Here is a 17,461-nt window from a genome sequence, read left to right as displayed (position 1 = left end):
GTAGTTAGTGTCGTTAGTGTAGTTAGTTAGTGTCGTTAGTGTAGTTATGTAGTTAGTCAGTGTAGTTAGTGTAGTTAGTGTAGTTATGTAGTGTTGTTAGTGTAGTTAGTGTAGTTATGTAGTGTTGTTAGTGTAGTTAGTTAGTGTAGTTAGTTAGTGTAGTTAGTGTAGTTATGTAGTTAGTCAGTGTAGTTAGTGTAGTTATGTATTTAGTCAGTGTAGTTAGTGTAGTTAGTTAGTGTAGTTAGTTAGTGTAGTTAGTGTAGTTATGTATTTAGTCAGTGTAGTTAGTGTAGTTAGTTAGTGTAGTTAGTTAGTGTAGTTAGTGTAGTTATGTATTTAGTCAGTGTAGTTAGTGTAGTTAGTTAGTGTAGTTAGTTAGTGTAGTTAGTGTAGTTATGTATTTAGTCAGTGTAGTTAGTGTAGTTAGTTAGTGTAGTTAGTTAGTGTAGTTAGTGTAGTTATGTATTTAGTCAGTGTAGTTAGTGTAGTTAGTTAGTGTAGTTAGTTAGTGTCGTTAGGGTAGTTATGTTGTTAGTCAGTGTAGTTAGTTAGTGTAGATAGTGTAGTTAGTGTCGTTAGTGTAGTTAGTTAGTGTAGTTAGTGTAGTTATGTAGTTAGTCAGTGTAGTTAGTGTAGTTAGTGTAATTGGTTAGTGTAGTTAGTGTAGTTCTGCTTTACTAAAGTCAAAAGAACAAACTGTGGTAAAAACACTTGTCTCAGGTTCAGGATCTTCAGCTCAGAATGACTCATTTGGAGGAAATGCTCAGAACAAACAACCTCCTGGTCTCTGAGCTGGACCACGCCCTCAATGCATCATGGGAGAAACGGGGCGGGGCACAGAGGGGCAGGGCTAAAGGACCTGTGCCAGACTGCCCATTGGCTGAGAAGAAAAGGGGCGGAGCTGAGGTTCAGGTGAGTGAAGTCTGTCCCTCACATACAGAGAAGTCTGTCCCTCACATACAGAGAAGTCTGTCCCTCACATACAGAGAAGTCTGTCCCTCACATGTCCCTCACATACAGAGAAGTCTGTCCCTCACATACAGAGAAGTCTGTCCCTCACATACAGAGAAGTCTGTCCCTCACATGTCCCTCACATACAGAGAAGTCTGTCCCTCACATACAGAGAAGTCTGTCCCTCACATGTCCCTCACATACAGAGAAGTCTGTCCCTCACATGTCCCTCACATACAGAGAAGTCTGTCCCTCACATACAGAGAAGTCTGTCCCTCACATACAGAGAAGTCTGTCCCTCACATGTCCCTCACATACAGAGAAGTCTGTCCCTCACATACAGAGAAGTCTGTCCCTCACATGTCCCTCACATACAGAGAAGTCTGTCCCTCACATACAGAGAAGTCTGTCCCTCACATACAGAGAAGTCTGTCCCTCACATGTCCCTCACATACAGAGAAGTCTGTCCCTCACATGTCCCTCACATACAGAGAAGTCTGTCCCTCACATACAGAGAAGTCTGTCCCTCACATACAGAGAAGTCTGTCCCTCACATGTCCCTCACATACAGAGAAGTCTGTCCCTCACATACAGAGAAGTCTGTCCCTCACATACAGTGAGGGACAGACTTATATGTACATATATATATATATGTACATATATATGTATATATATATATATATGTATATATATGTATGTATGTATGTATGTATATATATATATGTATATATATGTATATATATATATATATATATGTATATATATATATATGTACATATATATGTACATATATATATATATATATATATATATATGTACATATATATATATATATATATATATATATATATATATATATATATATATATATATATATATATATATATATATATATATATATATATATTGTGTGGCGGCGACAGTGTGGCGGCGGTAGTGTGGTGGCTGCACTGCGTGGGCCAATCATGGCCGCTTGCGGCAAAATTTTGTATTATATTTGTATCATATTTATATTATATTTGTGATATTTTTCAGATGTTGGACGTGTACGACTTGCTGCCCTTTGATAATCCGGATGGCGGTGCCTGGAAACAGGGCTTTCCCATCCATTACCACGGAAACGAGTGGAACAACCAATCACTGCAGGTGTTTCTGGTTCCACACTCGCACAACGATCCAGGTCTGAAGCTTCTGTTTATTTACTTTGAATGTCCAGTTACCCTAGCGGCTAGCCCTGCGGCAGAGCGGCTAGCCCTGCGGCAGAGTGGTTAGCTCTGTGTTCTCTTTCAGGTTGGTTGAAGACATTTGATCAATATTATCAGGATCAGACCAAACACATCCTGGACAACATGGTTCAGTTTCTATCGGAGGACTCAAGGTGAGTGGCTCAGTGCGGCTCAGTGCGGCTCAGTGCGGCTCAGTTTGGCTCAGTTTGGCTCAGTGCGGCTCAGTGCGGCTCAGTTTGGCTCAGTGCGGCTCAGTGCGGCTCAGTGCGGCTCAGTGCGGCTCAGTGCGGCTCAGTGCGGCTCATAGTTTGGTTTGTGTTTCAGGAGGACAATGATTTGGGCCGAGATCAGTTATTTCTCAAAATGGTGGAACAACATTGACGAGCAGAAGAAGAGCATGGTCAAAAAGTAAGTCACGCCCCTGTGCGCTCTGCCCCGCCCCCTGTGCGCTCTGCCCCGCCCCCTGTGCGCTCTGCCCCGCCCCCTGTGCGCTCTGCCCCGCCCCCTGTGCTCTCTGCCCCGCCCCCTGTGCTCTCTGCCCCGCCCCCTGTGCTCTCTTTCCCGCCCCCTGTGCGCTCTGCCCCGCCCCCTGTGCGCTCTGCCCCGCCCCCTGTGCTCTCTGCCCCGCCCCCTGTGCTCTCTGCCCCGCCCCCTGTGCTCTCTGCCCCGCCCCCTGTGCTCTCTGCTCCGCCCCCTGTGCTCTCTGCTCCACCTTGCGCCCCCTGCAGGCTGCTCTGTCTCTCTGTAACACTTGTTGCGCCCCCTGCAAGCTGCTCTGTCTCTCTGTTGCGCCCCCTGCAGGCTGCTCTGTCCCTCTGTAACACTTGTTGCGCCCCCTGCAGGCTGCTCTGTCTCTCTGCAACACTTGTTGCGCCCCCTGCAGGCTGCTCTGTCTCTCTGTAACACTTGTTGCGCCCCCTGCAGGCTGCTCTGTCTCTCTGTAACACTTGTTGCGCCTCCTGCAGGCTGCTCTGTCTCTCTGCAACACTTGTTGCGCCCCCTGCAGGCTGCTCTGTCCCTCTGCAAACCTTGAAATAATTATTTTTACGTCCCTGTCAACATGACAGGTACCGATCATTTGGTACCTGTCATGGCTAATTCTGAATCGGTCACAAGGAAAGGAAAACAGAATAACATAATTAATGAAAAATGAACTTTTATTAACATGTCTCTTTATCATTTACAGGCTGAGAAATAGATTTTCAAAGTTAGAGGCCAGGGGGGCCCCCTACCTAAAAAAGTTAGGGGCCCCCCAGCAATTTCAGGGGCCCACAAGCGCGCGCGGCATCGCAGCGTCATAAGAACAAGATAAATGTGTTTTAAAGCTGGTTATTAGCATGTAAAAGTACTTTTATCTGTTATTTGATATGAAGAGCACAAATAGTGAATCATATAAACCAGAGATCATGATCTTTAAAACTGTTTAATTTAATATAATCATGTTTCTTAGATACAAAATAAATACTGTTTACAGCATTTGACACAAGGAGATCTTGTGGAATATATAAAATCACAGCCTACAAAATAAACTACTAACATATATACATTGCCCCGATGCTAACAACTCCAAAGGGGGCGGGGCCCTTGGGGCCCTTGGATACTTCCACATTGACATTGTCCCTAATGTGCAAAATTACAGCTTTTGTTGCAAACAACTTTAAAAAGACTGAATTGCGAACTGAGGAGATTGACGCCCGCCAACCTCGATATCACTTGTGGCGCAAAATTAGAGCGGGCATTTCCGAGTACAACCGAACGCAGCGGCCAATCAGATGCCCGCTTTCATCGACATTAGATCACGGACACCGCTCGGCCAATGAGAAGCAAGAAGACTGCGAAGTGGCATGTCTGTCAAAACGAAACTTAACCTGTTACCATCCACCTATTTTCGCCCTGTGCACAATGGTCAGACCCACATGGCATTGCTTATTAAAAGAGGATCTTACGTTCCACATGTGAGTGTGATGCATCATGGGAAAGCTTAGGCCTTCTAGTTTCTGCAGATGTGCACATGTCACACTGTCAGGGCTTCAGAACTTACACTACAGAGGCCCAAACATAAACAAAACATCCTTTTTTAGTCTCGCCTGAATATTGTCAATTTGTAATGGTCCTGAGCAGGACATACTTCATTGTGTTTATGCTGTTCACTGCACATGATGTTTATCTTGTTGACAACAACTGTGCAAAGTTTCACATCTCTAGGAACAGAAGCATTTTGGTGCTGTTGACCTTTTTGTATCAAAAAGTATATTCAAGTGATCCAAATATGTGCCAACTGTGCCAAACTGTTTTATTACAGTTTTAGCTCCTCTATGATCATAAAACATACATTTTGATGTTTTGTAGGCCACTAATACCTATTATAACTGCTAAAAAAAAATGTGAAAATGTGTAAATATGAGTTTACCCATGAATTTCCCATATAGAGGTTAAAAAAAAAAAAAAAAATTATAATATTTTTATTTTATTTTTGTATTGGTATAATAATACATATATCTAACAAAATGCACGTCCAAAAGGCTAATAAAATCAGAAAACGTTATGCGCAAAATCCTGCCGAGAAATCTGGCTCTTTACAGCCTTCCCGGAGCCTTACGCACGAGAATACAGAAGATTCTGTGTCAATAAGCCCTTTGTCCCGCCCCTCTTTCTAAAGCTATTCTTATTGGCTAGAATAATATGTCATTCAAAGTCTGCTACGTCGCTAGCATGCGGCGCTATTTAGATGTAAACAGAGGAAACATGTGCGTCGCAAGCGGCGCATTTTTTTTTGCGGAGGCTGAAGCAAACAAACCCGTGGACAGAAAAATGTGTGGATGGTCTCATTCTGTAGGAAACAGTCTGAAGAAAAGAAGGATATCCAACATTATCTTATTGGTCAAACAGGTCATTTGTTATGGACGGAGAAATGCGCCGGACAAGCGCATTCTCGTCCGGCGAGAAACGAAGAAAAGTTTGTTTACTTGACAATATCTGGAAATGGGAAAACGTCAGTAAAAATACAAGTGTATATTGTTGTTCAATGGTTCCTTACGGACAGACTGAGCACAAGGATGAACAGAATTAAAGCCGTTTCGTCCATTATAAACAGCAAACAGGACATGCGTTTGTAAAAGTTGAGACTTTCTCACAAACTATTGGCAATTGCTTCTTGGGGCAAATTATTCAATGTAAATCAATGACATATTCGTTTTGTTGAGAAAATAAGCTTTAAAATGATGTATAACTTATGGTATTGACCACGGAAATAAAAGTAAGAGAATATTTGAGATGTAGAAAATGCTCGCCGGCGGACAGGTGGGTGGTAACAGGTTAAGCGATGGAAATGCCCGCGCACATGCTCCGCTGCCTTCCTCCGCTGTAGAACTACAGCAATAATCGTGGTCTGTAGTACAGCGCGCCCGAATTTGTGCAGAGGAATCGCTTTGGGCGTGTTCACCGCGCTGTTTTTGTCTATTAAATATATATATTACGGCGAAAAATTTGCGTCGGTCATTGTGTCCGGAGCCTTGAGTTTGGAGTCGGTCAAAACTGATTTTTGCGCCCCGTGTCCGGCCCGTTATTTCGAGGCTTGCTCTGTAACACTTGTTGCGCCCCCTGCAGGCTGCTCTGTCTCTCTGTAACACTTGTTGCGCCCCCTGCAGGCTGCTCTGTCTCTCTGTAACACTTTTTGCGCCCCCTGCAGGCGGCTGTCTCTCTGTAACACTTGTTGCGCCCCTGCAGGCTGCTCTGTCTCTCTGTAACACTTGTTGCGCCCCCTGCAGGCTGCTCTGTCTCTCTTTAACACTTGTTGCGTCCCCTGCAGAATGCTCTGTCTCTCTGTAACACTTGTTGCGCCCCCTGCAGGCTGCTCTGTCTCTCTGTAACACTTGTTGCGCCCCCTGCAGGCTGCTCTGTCCCTCTGTAACACTTGTTGCGCCCCCTGCAGGCTGCTCTGTCTCTCTGTAACACTTGTTGCGCCCCCTGCAGGCTGCGCTGTCTCTCTGTAACACTTGTTGCGCCCCTGCAGGCTGCTCTGTCTCTCTGTAACACTTGTTGCGCCCCTGCAGGCTGCTCTGTCCCTCTTTAACACTTGTTGCGTCCCCTGCAGGCTGTTCTGTCTCTCTGTAACACTTGTTGCGCCCCCTGCAGGCTGCTCTGTCTCTTTGTAACACTTGTTGCGCCCCTGCAGGCTGCTCTGTCTCTCTAACACTTGTTGCGCCCCTACAGGCTGCTCTGTCTCTTTAACACTTGTTGCGCCCCCTTCAGGCTGCTCTGTCTCTTTTTAACACTTGTTGCGCCCCCTGCAGGCTGCTCTGTCTCTCTGTAACACTTGTTGCGCCCCTGCAGGCTGCTCTGTCTCTCTGTTACACTTGTTGCGCCCCTGCAGGCTGCTCTGTCTCTCTGTAACACTTGTTGCTTCCCCTTCAGGCTGCTCTGTCACTCTGTAACACTTGCTACGCCCCCTGCTGGCTGCTCTGTCTCTCTGTAACACTTGTTGCGCCCCCTGCAGGCTGCTCTGTCTCTCTGTAAAACTTGTAACGCCCCCTTTAGGCTGCTCTGTCTCTCTAACACTTGTTGCGCCCCTGCAGGCTGCTCTGTCTCTTTAACACTTGTTGCGCCCCCTTCAGGCTGCTCTGTCTCTCTAACACTTGTTGCGCCCCTGCAGGCTGCTCTGTCTCTCTAACACTTGTTGCGCCCCTGCAGGCTGCTCTGTCTCTCTTTTACACTTGTTGCGCCCCTGCAGGCTGCTCTGTCTCTCTGTAACACTTGTTGCGCCCCCTGCAGGCTGCTCTGTCTCTCTGTAACACTTGTTGCGCCCCCTGCAGGCTGCTCTGTCTCTCTTTAACACTTGTTGCGCCCCCTGCAGGCTTCTCTGTCTCTCTGTAACACTTGTTGCGCCCCCTGCAGGCTGCTCTGTCTCTCAGTAACACTTGTTGCGCGCCCTGTAGGCTGCTCTGTCCCTCTGTAACACTTGTTGCGCCCCCTGCAGGCTGTTCTGTCTCTCTTTAACACTTGTTGCGCCCCCTGCAGGCTGCTCTGTCTCTCTTTAACACTTGTTGCGCCCCCTGCAGGCTGCTCTGTCTCTCTGTAACACTTGTTGCGCCCCTGCAGGCTGCTCTGTCTCTCTGTAACACTTGTTGCGCCCCCTGCAGGCCGCTCTGTCTCTCTTTAACACTTGTGTCACACTTGTTGCGCCCCCTGCAGGCTGCTCTGTCTCTCTGTAACACTTGTTGCGCCCCCTGCAGGCTGCTCTGTCTCTCAGTAACACGTGTTGCGCGCCCTGCAGGCTGCTCTGTCTCTCTGTAACACTTGTTGCGCCCCCTGCAGGCTGCTCTGTCTCTCTTTAACACTTGTTGCGCCCCTTGCAGGCTGCTCTGTCTCTCTGTAACACTTGTTGCGCCCCTGCAGGCTGCTCTGTCTCTCTGTAACACTTGTTGCGCCCCCTGCAGGCTGCTCTGTCTCTCTGTAACACTTGTTGCGCCCCCTGCAGGCTGCTCTGTCTCTCTGTAACACCTGTTGCGCCCCTGCAGGCTGCTCTGTCTCTGTAACACTTGTTGCGCGCCCTGCAGGCTGCTCTGTCTCTCTGTAACACTTGTTGCGCCCCTGCAGGCTGCTCTGTCTCTCTGTTACACTTGTTGCGCCCCTGCAGGCTGCTCTGTCTCTCTGTAACACTTGTTGCGCCCCCTGCAGGCTGCTCTGTCTCTCTGTAACACTTGTTGCGCCCCCTGCAGGCTGCCCTGTCTCTCTGTAACACTTGTTGCGCCCCCTGCAGGCTGCTCTGTCTCTCTGTAACACTTGTTGCGCCCCCTGCAGGCTGCTCTGTCTCTCTGTAACACCTGTTGCGCCCCTGCAGGCTGCTCTGTCTCTCTGTAACACTTGTTGCGCCCCTGCAGGCTGCTCTGTCCCTCTGTAACACTTGTTGCGCCCCCTGCAGGCTGCTCTGTCTCTCTGTAACACTTGTTGCGCCCCCTGCAGGCTGCTCTGTCTCTCTTGAACACTTGTTGCGCCCCCTGCAGGCGGCTCTGTCTCTCTGTTACACTTGTTGCGCCCCTGCAGGCTGCTCTGTCTCTCTGTAACACTTGTTGCGCCCCTGCAGGCTGCTCTGTCCCTCTTTAACACTTGTTGCGTCCCCTGCAGGCTGTTCTGTCTCTCTGTAACACTTGTTGCGCCCCCTGCAGGCTTCTCTGTCTCTTTGTAACACTTGTTGCGCCCCTGCAGGCTGCTCTGTCTCTCTAACACTTGTTGCGCCCCTGCAGGCTGCTCTGTCTCTTTAACACTTGTTGCGCCCCCTTCAGGCTGCTCTGTCTCTTTTTAACACTTGTTGCGCCCCCTGCAGGCTGCTCTGTCTCTCTGTAACACTTGTTGCGCCCCTGCAGGCTGCTCTGTCTCTCTGTAACACTTGTTGCGCCCCCTGCAGGCTGCTCTGTCTCTCTTTAACACTTGTGTAACACTTGTTGCGCCCCCTGCAGGCTGCTCTGTCTCTCTGTAACACTTGTTGCGCCCCCTGCAGGCTGCTCTGTCTCTCAGTCACACTTGTTGCGCGCCCTGCAGGCTGCTCTGTCTCTCTGTAACACTTGTTGCGCCCCCTGCAGGCTGCTCCGTCTCTCTTTAACACTTGTTGCGCCCCTTGCAGGCTGCTCTGTCTCTCTGTAACACTTGTTGCGCCCCTGCAGGCTGCTCTGGCTCTCTGTAACACTTGTTGCGCCCCCTGCAGGCTGCTCTGTCTCTCTTTAACACTTGTTGCGCCCCCTGCAGGCTGCTCTGTCTCTCTGTAACACTTGTTGCTTCCCCTTCAGGCTGCTCTGTCACTCTGTAACACTTGCTACGCCCCCTGCTGGCTGCTCTGTCTCTCTGTAACACTTGTTGCGCCCCCTGCAGGCTGCTCTGTCTCTCTGTAAAACTTGTAACGCCCCCTTTAGGCTGCTCTGTCTCTCTAACACTTGTTGCGCCCCTGCAGGCTGCTCTGTCTCTTTAACACTTGTTGCGCCCCCTTCAGGCTGCTCTGTCTCTCTAACACTTGTTGCGCCCCTGCAGGCTGCTCTGTCTCTCTAACACTTGTTGCGCCCCTGCAGGCTGCTCTGTCTCTCTTTTACACTTGTTGCGCCCCTGCAGGCTGCTCTGTCTCTCTGTAACACTTGTTGCGCCCCCTGCAGGCTGCTCTGTCTCTCTGTAACACTTGTTGCGCCCCCTGCAGGCTGCTCTGTCTCTCTTTAACACTTGTTGCGCCCCCTGCAGGCTTCTCTGTCTCTCTGTAACACTTGTTGCGCCCCCTGCAGGCTGCTCTGTCTCTCAGTAACACTTGTTGCGCGCCCTGTAGGCTGCTCTGTCCCTCTGTAACACTTGTTGCGCCCCCTGCAGGCTGTTCTGTCTCTCTTTAACACTTGTTGCGCCCCCTGCAGGCTGCTCTGTCTCTCTTTAACACTTGTTGCGCCCCCTGCAGGCTGCTCTGTCTCTCTGTAACACTTGTTGCGCCCCTGCAGGCTGCTCTGTCTCTCTGTAACACTTGTTGCGCCCCCTGCAGGCCGCTCTGTCTCTCTTTAACACTTGTGTCACACTTGTTGCGCCCCCTGCAGGCTGCTCTGTCTCTCTGTAACACTTGTTGCGCCCCCTGCAGGCTGCTCTGTCTCTCAGTAACACTTGTTGCGCCCCCTTCAGGCTGCTCTGTCACTTTGTCACTCTGTAACACTTGTTGCGACCCCTGCAGGCTGCTCTGTCTCTCTTTAACACTTGTTGCGCCCCCTGCAGGCTGCTCTGTCTCTCTGTAACACTTGTTGCGCTCCTGCAGGCTGCTCTGTCTCTCTGTAACACTTGTTGCGCCCCCTGCAGGCTGCTCTGTCTCTCAGTAACACTTGTTGCGCGCCCTGCAGGCTGCTCTGTCCCTCTGTAACACTTGTTGCGCCCCCTGCAGGCTGCTCTGTCTCTGTAACACTTGTTGCGCCCCCTGCAGGCTGCTCTGTCTCTCTGTAACACTTGTTGCGCCCCTGCAGGCTGCTCTGTCTCTCTGTAACACTTGTTGCGCCCCTGCAGGCTGCTCTGTCTCTCTGTAACACTTGTTGCGCCCCCTGCAGGCTGCTCTGTCTCTCTTTAACACTTGTGTAACACTTGTTGCGCCCCCTGCAGGCTGCTCTGTCTCTCTGTAACACTTGTTGCGCGCCCTGCAGGCTGCTCTGTCTCTCTGTAACACTTGTTGCGCCCCTGCAGGCTGCTCTGTCTCTCTGTAACACTTGTTGCGCCCCCTGCAGGCTGCTCTGTCTCTCTGTAACACCTGTTGCGCCCCCTGCAGGCTGCTTTGTCTCTCTGTAACACATGTTGCGCCCCCTGCAGGCTGCTTTGTCTCTCTGTAACACATTTTGCGCCCCCTGCAGGCTGCTCTGTCTCTCAGTAACACTTGTTGCGCCCCTGCAGGCTGCTCTGTCTCTCTGTAACACTTGTTGCGCCCCCTGCAGGCTGCTCTGTCTCTCTGTAACACCTGTTGCGCCCCCTGCAGGCTGCTTTGTCTCTCTGTAACACATGTTGCGCCCCCTGCAGGCTGCTCTGTCTCTCTTTAACACTTGTTGCGCCCCCTGCAGGCTGCTCTGTCTCTCTTTAACACTTGTTGCGCCCCCTGCAGGCTGCTCTGTCTCTCTGTAACACTTGTTGCGCTCCTGCAGGCTGCTCTGTCTCTCTGTAACACTTGTTGCGCCCCCTGCAGGCTGCTCTGTCTCTCAGTAACACTTGTTGCGCGCCCTGCAGGCTGCTCTGTCCCTCTGTAACACTTGTTGCGCCCCCTGCAGGCTACTCTGTCTCTCTTTAACACTTGTTGCGCCCCCTGCAGGCTGCTCTCTCTCTTTAACACTTGTTGCGCCCCCTGCAGGCTGCTCTGTCTCTCTGTAACACTTGTTGCGCCCCTGCAGGCTGCTCTGTCTCTCTGTAACACTTGTTGCGCCCCCTGCAGGCTGCTCTGTCTCTCTTTAACACTTGTGTAACACTTGTTGCGCCCCCTGCAGGCTGCTCTGTCTCTCTGTAACACTTGTTGCGCGCCCTGCAGGCTGCTCTGTCTCTCTGTAACACTTGTTGCGCCCCTGCAGGCTGCTCTGTCTCTCAGTAACACTTGTTGCGCCCCTGCAGGCTGCTCTGTCTCTCTGTAACACTTGTTGCGCCCCCTGCAGGCTGCTCTGTCTCTCTGTAACACCTGTTGCGCCCCCTGCAGGCTGCTTTGTCTCTCTGTAACACTTGTTGCGCCCCCTGCAGGCTGCTTTGTCTCTCTGTAACACTTGTTGCGCCCCCTGCAGGCTCTTGCTGCAGCAGCGTCTGGAGCTGGTCACTGGGGGCTGGGTCATGGCGGATGAAGCAAACTCTCACTACTTTGCGCTGCTCGACCAGCTCATGGAGGGACATCAGTGGATCCAGAACAACCTGGGTAAAACCAGGACCGGAGCTGGACCTAGACAAGACCAGAACTGGCCTAGGACTAGACTTGGTGTCAGGATCAGGATTGGGATCAGGATCAAGATCGGGATCAGGCTCCGGATTGGGATCAGGTTCGGGTTCAGGATCGGGATCAGGTTCAGGTTCAGGATCGGGATCAGGTTCAGGATCGGGATCAGGATCAGGTTCAGGATCAGGATCGGAATCAGGATCGGGATCAGGTTCAGGATCAAGCTCAGGTTCAGGATCGGGATCAGGTTCGAGATCAGGTTCAGGATCAGGATCAGGTTCAGGATCAAGCTCAGGATCGGGATCAGGATCTGGATCAGGTTCAGGATCGGGATCAGGATCTGGATCAGGTTCAGGATCAGGATCGGAATCAGGATCGGGATCAGGTTCAGGATCAAGCTCAGGTTCAGGATCGGGATCAGGTTCGAGATCAGGTTCAGGATCAGGATCAGGTTCAGGATCAAGCTCAGGTTCAGGATCGGGATCAGGATCTGGATCAGGTTCAGGATCGGGATCAGGATCTGGATCAGGTTCAGGATCGGGATCAGGATCTGGATCAGGTTCAGGATCAGGATCGGAATCAGGATCGGGATCAGGTTCAGGATCAAGCTCAGGTTCAGGATTGGGATCAGGTTCAGGATCAAGCTCAGGTTCAGGATCGGGATCAGGATCTGGATCAGGTTCAGGATCGGGATCAGGATCTGGATCAGGTTCAGGATCAGGATCGGAATCAGGATCGGGATCAGGTTCAGGATCAAGCTCAGGTTCAGGATCGGGATCAGGTTCAGGATCAGGATCAGGTTCAGGATCAAGCTCAGGATCGGGATCGGGATCAGCATCAGGATGGAGATCGGGGTGGGGATCAGGTTCGGGATGGGGATCAGGTTCGGGATCAGGATCAGGATCAGGATCAGGATCAGGATGGGGATCAGGATTATCCTGAATGGGGGGATCAGAAGTTTTTGGGGAAATCTGATCTTGTTGTTTCTTGTGTCCAGGTGTGAAGCCGGCCAATGGCTGGGCCATCGACCCGTTTGGCCACTCCCCTTCCATGTCGTACCTGCTGAAGGGGGCGGGGCTAAAGAACCATGTGATCCAGAGAGTTCACTACAGCGTCAAGAAGCACTTTGCACAACAGCATCTCCTGGAGTTCAACTGGAGACAATCCTGGGGTAAGACCAGGACTAAACCAGGACTAAACCAGGAATAAACCAGGACTAAACCAGGTCTAAACCAGGACTAAACCAGGACTAAACCAGGACTAAACCAGGACTAAACCAGGACTAAACCAGGACTAAACCAGGACTAAACCAGGACTAACCAGGACTAAACCAGGTCTAAACCAGGTCTAAACCAGGACTAAACCAGGCCAACGGTCTTCTGTGAGGGCATCCTGCACACTGTTAGCCTGACATGCTAATGCTAACCTTTTCTTCAAGATCCTTCCCCTATCACTGATGACATCACATGTCACATGATGCCGTTCTACAGCTACGACGTTCCACACACATGTGGCCCAAATCCTGCTGTCTGCTGTCAGGTAAGAACTAAACCAGGGCTAAACAGGGCTAAACCGGGCTAAACCGGGCTAAACCAGGGCTAAACCAGGGCTAAACCAGGGCTAAACCAGGACTAAACCAGAACTAAACCAGGGCTAAACCAGGTCTAAACCAGGGCTAAACCAGGACTAAACCAGGGCTAAACCAGGGCTAAACCAGGACTAAACCAGAACTAAACCAGGGCTAAACCAGGTCTAAACCAGGGCTAAACCAGGACTAAACCAGGGCTAAACCAGGGCTAAACCAAGACTAAACCAGGGCTAAACCAGGACTAAACCAGGGCTAAACCAGGGCTAAACCAGGACTAAACCAGGGCTAAACCAGGACTAAACCAGGGCTAAACCAGGGCTAAACCAGGGCTAAACCAGGGCTAAACCAAGACTAAACCAGGGCTAAACCAGGGCTAAACCAGGACTAAACCAGAACTAAACCAGGGCTAAACCAGGTCTAAACCAGGACTAAACCAGGTCTAAACCAGGACTAAACCAGGTCTAAACCAGGGCTAAACCAGGGCTAAACCAGGGCTAAACCAGGGCTAAACCAGGGCTAAACCAGGACTAAACCAGGGCTAAACCAGGGCTAAACCAGGACTAAACCAGGACTAAACCCGGACTAAACCCGGTCTAACCCTTGTGTTTGTCTGTAGTTTGATTTCCACCGTTTGCCTGGAGGCAAAGTGTTTTGCCCCTGGAGAATTGCTCCTCAGCCTATTAACGCTGAGAACGTCAAAGAAAGGTGAGACCTACACCAGGTCCACACCAGGTCCACATCGGGTCCACACCGGGTCCACACCGGGTCCACACCAGGTCCACACCAGGTCCACACCAGGTCCACATCAGGTCCACACCAGGTCCACACCAGGTCCACACCAGGTCCACACCAGGTCCACATCAGGTCCACACCAGGTCCACACCAGGTCCACACCAGGTCCACATCAGGTCCACACCAGGTCCACATCAGGTCCACACCATGTCCACACCAGGTCCACACCAGGTCCACATCAGGTCCACACCAGGTCCACACCAGGTCCACATCAGGTCCACACCAGGTCCACACCAGGTCCACACCAGGTCCACACCAGGTCCACACCAGGTCCACACCAGGTCCACACCGGGTCCACACCGGGTCCACACCGGGTCCACACCGGGTCCACACCGGGTCCACACCGGGTCCACATCGGGTCCACACCAGGTCCACACCGGGTCCACATCGGGTCCACACCCGGTCCACACCAGGTCCACACCAGGTCCACACCAGGTCCACACCAGGTCCACATTAATCGTTTGTTGGGTTGATGACATCCATTTCTCTGCAAGCAGAAGAATGTTCCAGAGGTTTCAGTTTATTGTGTCCATCTGAGGCCCAAGAACATGGGACGATGAGGTCAAAAACAGTCTGCAGAGGATTGTTAAAATCACTCAAATATTTGTGAGCAACTGGACATGTGACAGTGGTTTGCCTCCTGGTGGCGCTGTTTCTCCAACTGTTAGTATTTGCTTGTGAATAATGAGCACAGATTTGAGCCAGATTCTTCACTTCCTCCTCATGACTCAAGCGTCTGTCATCTGCAGTAAGACCTGTACAGGAACCCCCGGCACCACATGACTCTCAGTATAAGACCTGTACAGGAACCCCCGGCACCACATGACTCTCAGTATAAGACCTGTACAGGAACCTCAGGCACCACATGACTCTCAGTATAAGACCTGTACAGGAACCCCCGGCACCACATGACTCTCAGTATGAGACCTGTACAGGAACCTCAGGCACCACATTACTCTCAGTATAAGACCTGTACAGGAACCCCCGGCACCACATGACTCTCAGTATAAGACCTGTACAAACCAAACCAAAGTTGGAACACACTGGCCCACATTGGGCAAATACACACATGTCTCCTGTAAAGTCCAGGTCCATTTAATTGAAACAAAAGGAAAAAGGACTGGAACCAGGCCAGGTTTGCCATTTGCTGTATTTTCTGCATGTTTTCACAAAGACACTTAAAGGCGGGTGCTGGTTGCCTTCATGCGGGTGTCACACACTTAAAGGCGGGTGCTGGTTGCCTTCATGCGGGTGTCACACACTTAAAGGCGGGTGCTGGTTGCCTTCATGCGGGTGTCACACACTTAAAGGCGGGTGCTGGTTGCCTTCATGCGGGTGTCACACACTTAAAGGCGGGTGCTGCTTGCCTTCATGCGGGTGTCACACACTTAAAGGCGGGTGCTGCTTGCCTTCATGCGGGTGTCACACACTTAAAGGCGGGTGCTGGTTGCCTTCATGCGGGTGTCACACACTTAAAGGCGGGTGCTGGTTGCCTTCATGCGGGTGTCACACACTTAAAGGCGGGTGCTGGTTGCCTTCATGCGGGTGTCACACACTTAAAGGCAGGTGCTGCTTGCCTTCATGCGGGTGTCACACACTTAAAGGCGGGTGCTGCTTGCCTTCATGCGGGTGTCACACACTTAAAGGCGGGTGCTGGTTGCCTTCATGCGGGTGTCACACACTTAAAGGCGGCTGCTGCTTGCCTTCATGCGGGTGTCACACACTTAAAGGCGGGTGCTGGTTGCCTTCTTGCGGGTGTAACACACTTAAAGGCAGGTGCTGGTTGCCTTCATGCGGGTGTCACACACTTAAAGGCGGGTGCTGGTTGCCTTCATGCGGGTGTCACACACTTAAAGGCGGGTGCTGGTTGCCTTCATGCGGGTGTCACACACTTAAAGGCGGGTGCTGGTTGCCTTCATGCGGGTGTCACACACTTAAAGGCGGCTGCTGCTTGCCTTCATGCGGGTGTCACACACTTAAAGGCGGGTGTTGGTTGCCTTCTTGCGGGTGTAACACACTTAAAGGCGGGTGCTGGTTGCCTTCATGCGGGTGTCACACACTTAAAGGCGGCTGCTGCTTGCCTTCATGCGGGTGTCACACACTTAAAGGCGGGTGCTCCTTGCCTTCTTGCGGGTGTAACACACTTAAAGGCAGGTGCTGGTTGCCTTCATGCGGGTGTCACACACTTAAAGGCGGGTGCTGGTTGCCTTCATGCGGGTGTCACACACTTAAAGGCGGGTGCTGGTTGCCTTCATGCGGGTGTCACACACTTAAAGGCGGGTGTTGTTTGTCTTGTCTTTTGACAGAAAGATTTCTTTCTTTTACAAACACTGCATTATTTTGTCTTTTATTTTACTGGTATTGGACTGATGTAACTTCTGCTGTGACCTCTGCTGTGACCTCTGCTGTGACCTGCTGTGACCTCTGCTGTGACCTCTGCTGTGACCTCTGCTGTGACTTGTGCTGTGACTTCTGCTGTGACCTCTGCTGTGACTTCTGCTGTGACCTCTGCTGTGACCTCTGCTGTGACCTCTGCTGTGACTTGTGCTGTGACCTGCTGTGACCTCTGCTGTGACCTGCTGTGACTTCTGCTGTGACCTCTGCTGTGACTTCTGCTGTGACCTCTGCTGTGACCTCTGCTGTGACCTCTGCTGTGACCTCTGCTGTGACCTGCTTTGACATCTGCTGTGACCTCTGCTGTGACTTCTGCTGTGACTTCTGCTGTGACTTCTGCTGTGACTTCTGCTGTCACCTCTGCTGTGACTTCTGCTCTGACCTCTGATGTGACCTCTGCTGTGACCTCTTCTGTGACCTGCTGTGACTTCTGCTTTGACCTCTGCTGTGACCTCTGCTGTGACCTGCTGTGACTTCTGCTGTGACTTCTGCTGTGACCTCTGCTGTGACCTCTGCTGTGACTTCTGCTGTGACCTCTGCTGTGACCTCTGCTGTGACCTCTGCTGTGACCTCTGCTGTGACCTCTGCTGTGACCTCTGCTGTGACTTCTGCTGTGACCTCTGCTGTGACCTCTGCTGTGACTTCTGCTGTGACCTCTGCTGTGACCTCTGCTGTGACCTCTGCTGTGACTTCTGCTGTCACCTCTGCTGTGACTTCTGCTCTGACCTCTGATGTGACCTCTGCTGTGACCTCTTCTGTGACCTGCTGTGACTTCTGCTTTGACCTCTGCTGTGACCTCTGCTGTGACTTCTGCTGTGACCTCTGCTGTGACCTGCTGTGACTTCTGCTGTAATGACGCGTGCTTACCCTTATGACGCGGTCTTGCCCCACTGCCCGTCAGTTTGGAGATTGGAGGAAAGGAGATAGTCTGTAATATAGCTAAACACTGCGGGAATCAATCAAAAAAAATACTCTGTACATATATGAAGCACAAATATCAATGTAAGAAGGTTAAAAGCTCTGAAAAGACGATTTTGCATGTTATGGGACCTTTAAAGAAGAAAAAACTATCGCTTCTGACCCCTCTGACCCTTCTGAACCCTC

At 51.0% G+C, this 17,461-nt stretch overlaps 2 protein-coding genes across 2 annotated transcripts in view; one reads left to right on the top strand and one right to left on the bottom strand.

The window, feature by feature from the left end:
• LOC140367080 (molybdopterin synthase catalytic subunit) overlaps nt 1-17,461 on the bottom strand; it is a 135,320-nt gene that overhangs the window by 13,433 nt on the left and 104,426 nt on the right. The gene's annotated exons all lie outside the window — the stretch shown is intronic.
• The window catches only part of man2a1 (mannosidase, alpha, class 2A, member 1), a 68,778-nt gene that overhangs the window by 4,469 nt on the left and 46,848 nt on the right, over nt 1-17,461 (top strand). Inside the window, exons 2-9 of the mRNA XM_072453394.1 lie at nt 724-915; nt 1,990-2,134; nt 2,245-2,332; nt 2,505-2,588; nt 11,438-11,565; nt 12,581-12,754; nt 13,022-13,122; nt 13,788-13,876. Coding sequence (XP_072309495.1) covers nt 724-915; nt 1,990-2,134; nt 2,245-2,332; nt 2,505-2,588; nt 11,438-11,565; nt 12,581-12,754; nt 13,022-13,122; nt 13,788-13,876 — 1,001 coding nt within the window. The remainder of the gene's footprint in view (nt 1-723; nt 916-1,989; nt 2,135-2,244; nt 2,333-2,504; nt 2,589-11,437; nt 11,566-12,580; nt 12,755-13,021; nt 13,123-13,787; nt 13,877-17,461) is intronic.

This window comes from Eucyclogobius newberryi, unplaced genomic scaffold, assembly GCF_026437365.1.
Source record: "Eucyclogobius newberryi isolate DKJ021-1_F unplaced genomic scaffold, fEucNew1.0.hap1 SCAF_2, whole genome shotgun sequence".
NCBI classification, from domain to species: Eukaryota; Metazoa; Chordata; class Actinopteri; order Gobiiformes; family Gobiidae; genus Eucyclogobius; species Eucyclogobius newberryi.
Note: the sequence above shows the minus strand (reverse complement) of the source record. Positions and strands in the feature narration are given on the sequence as shown.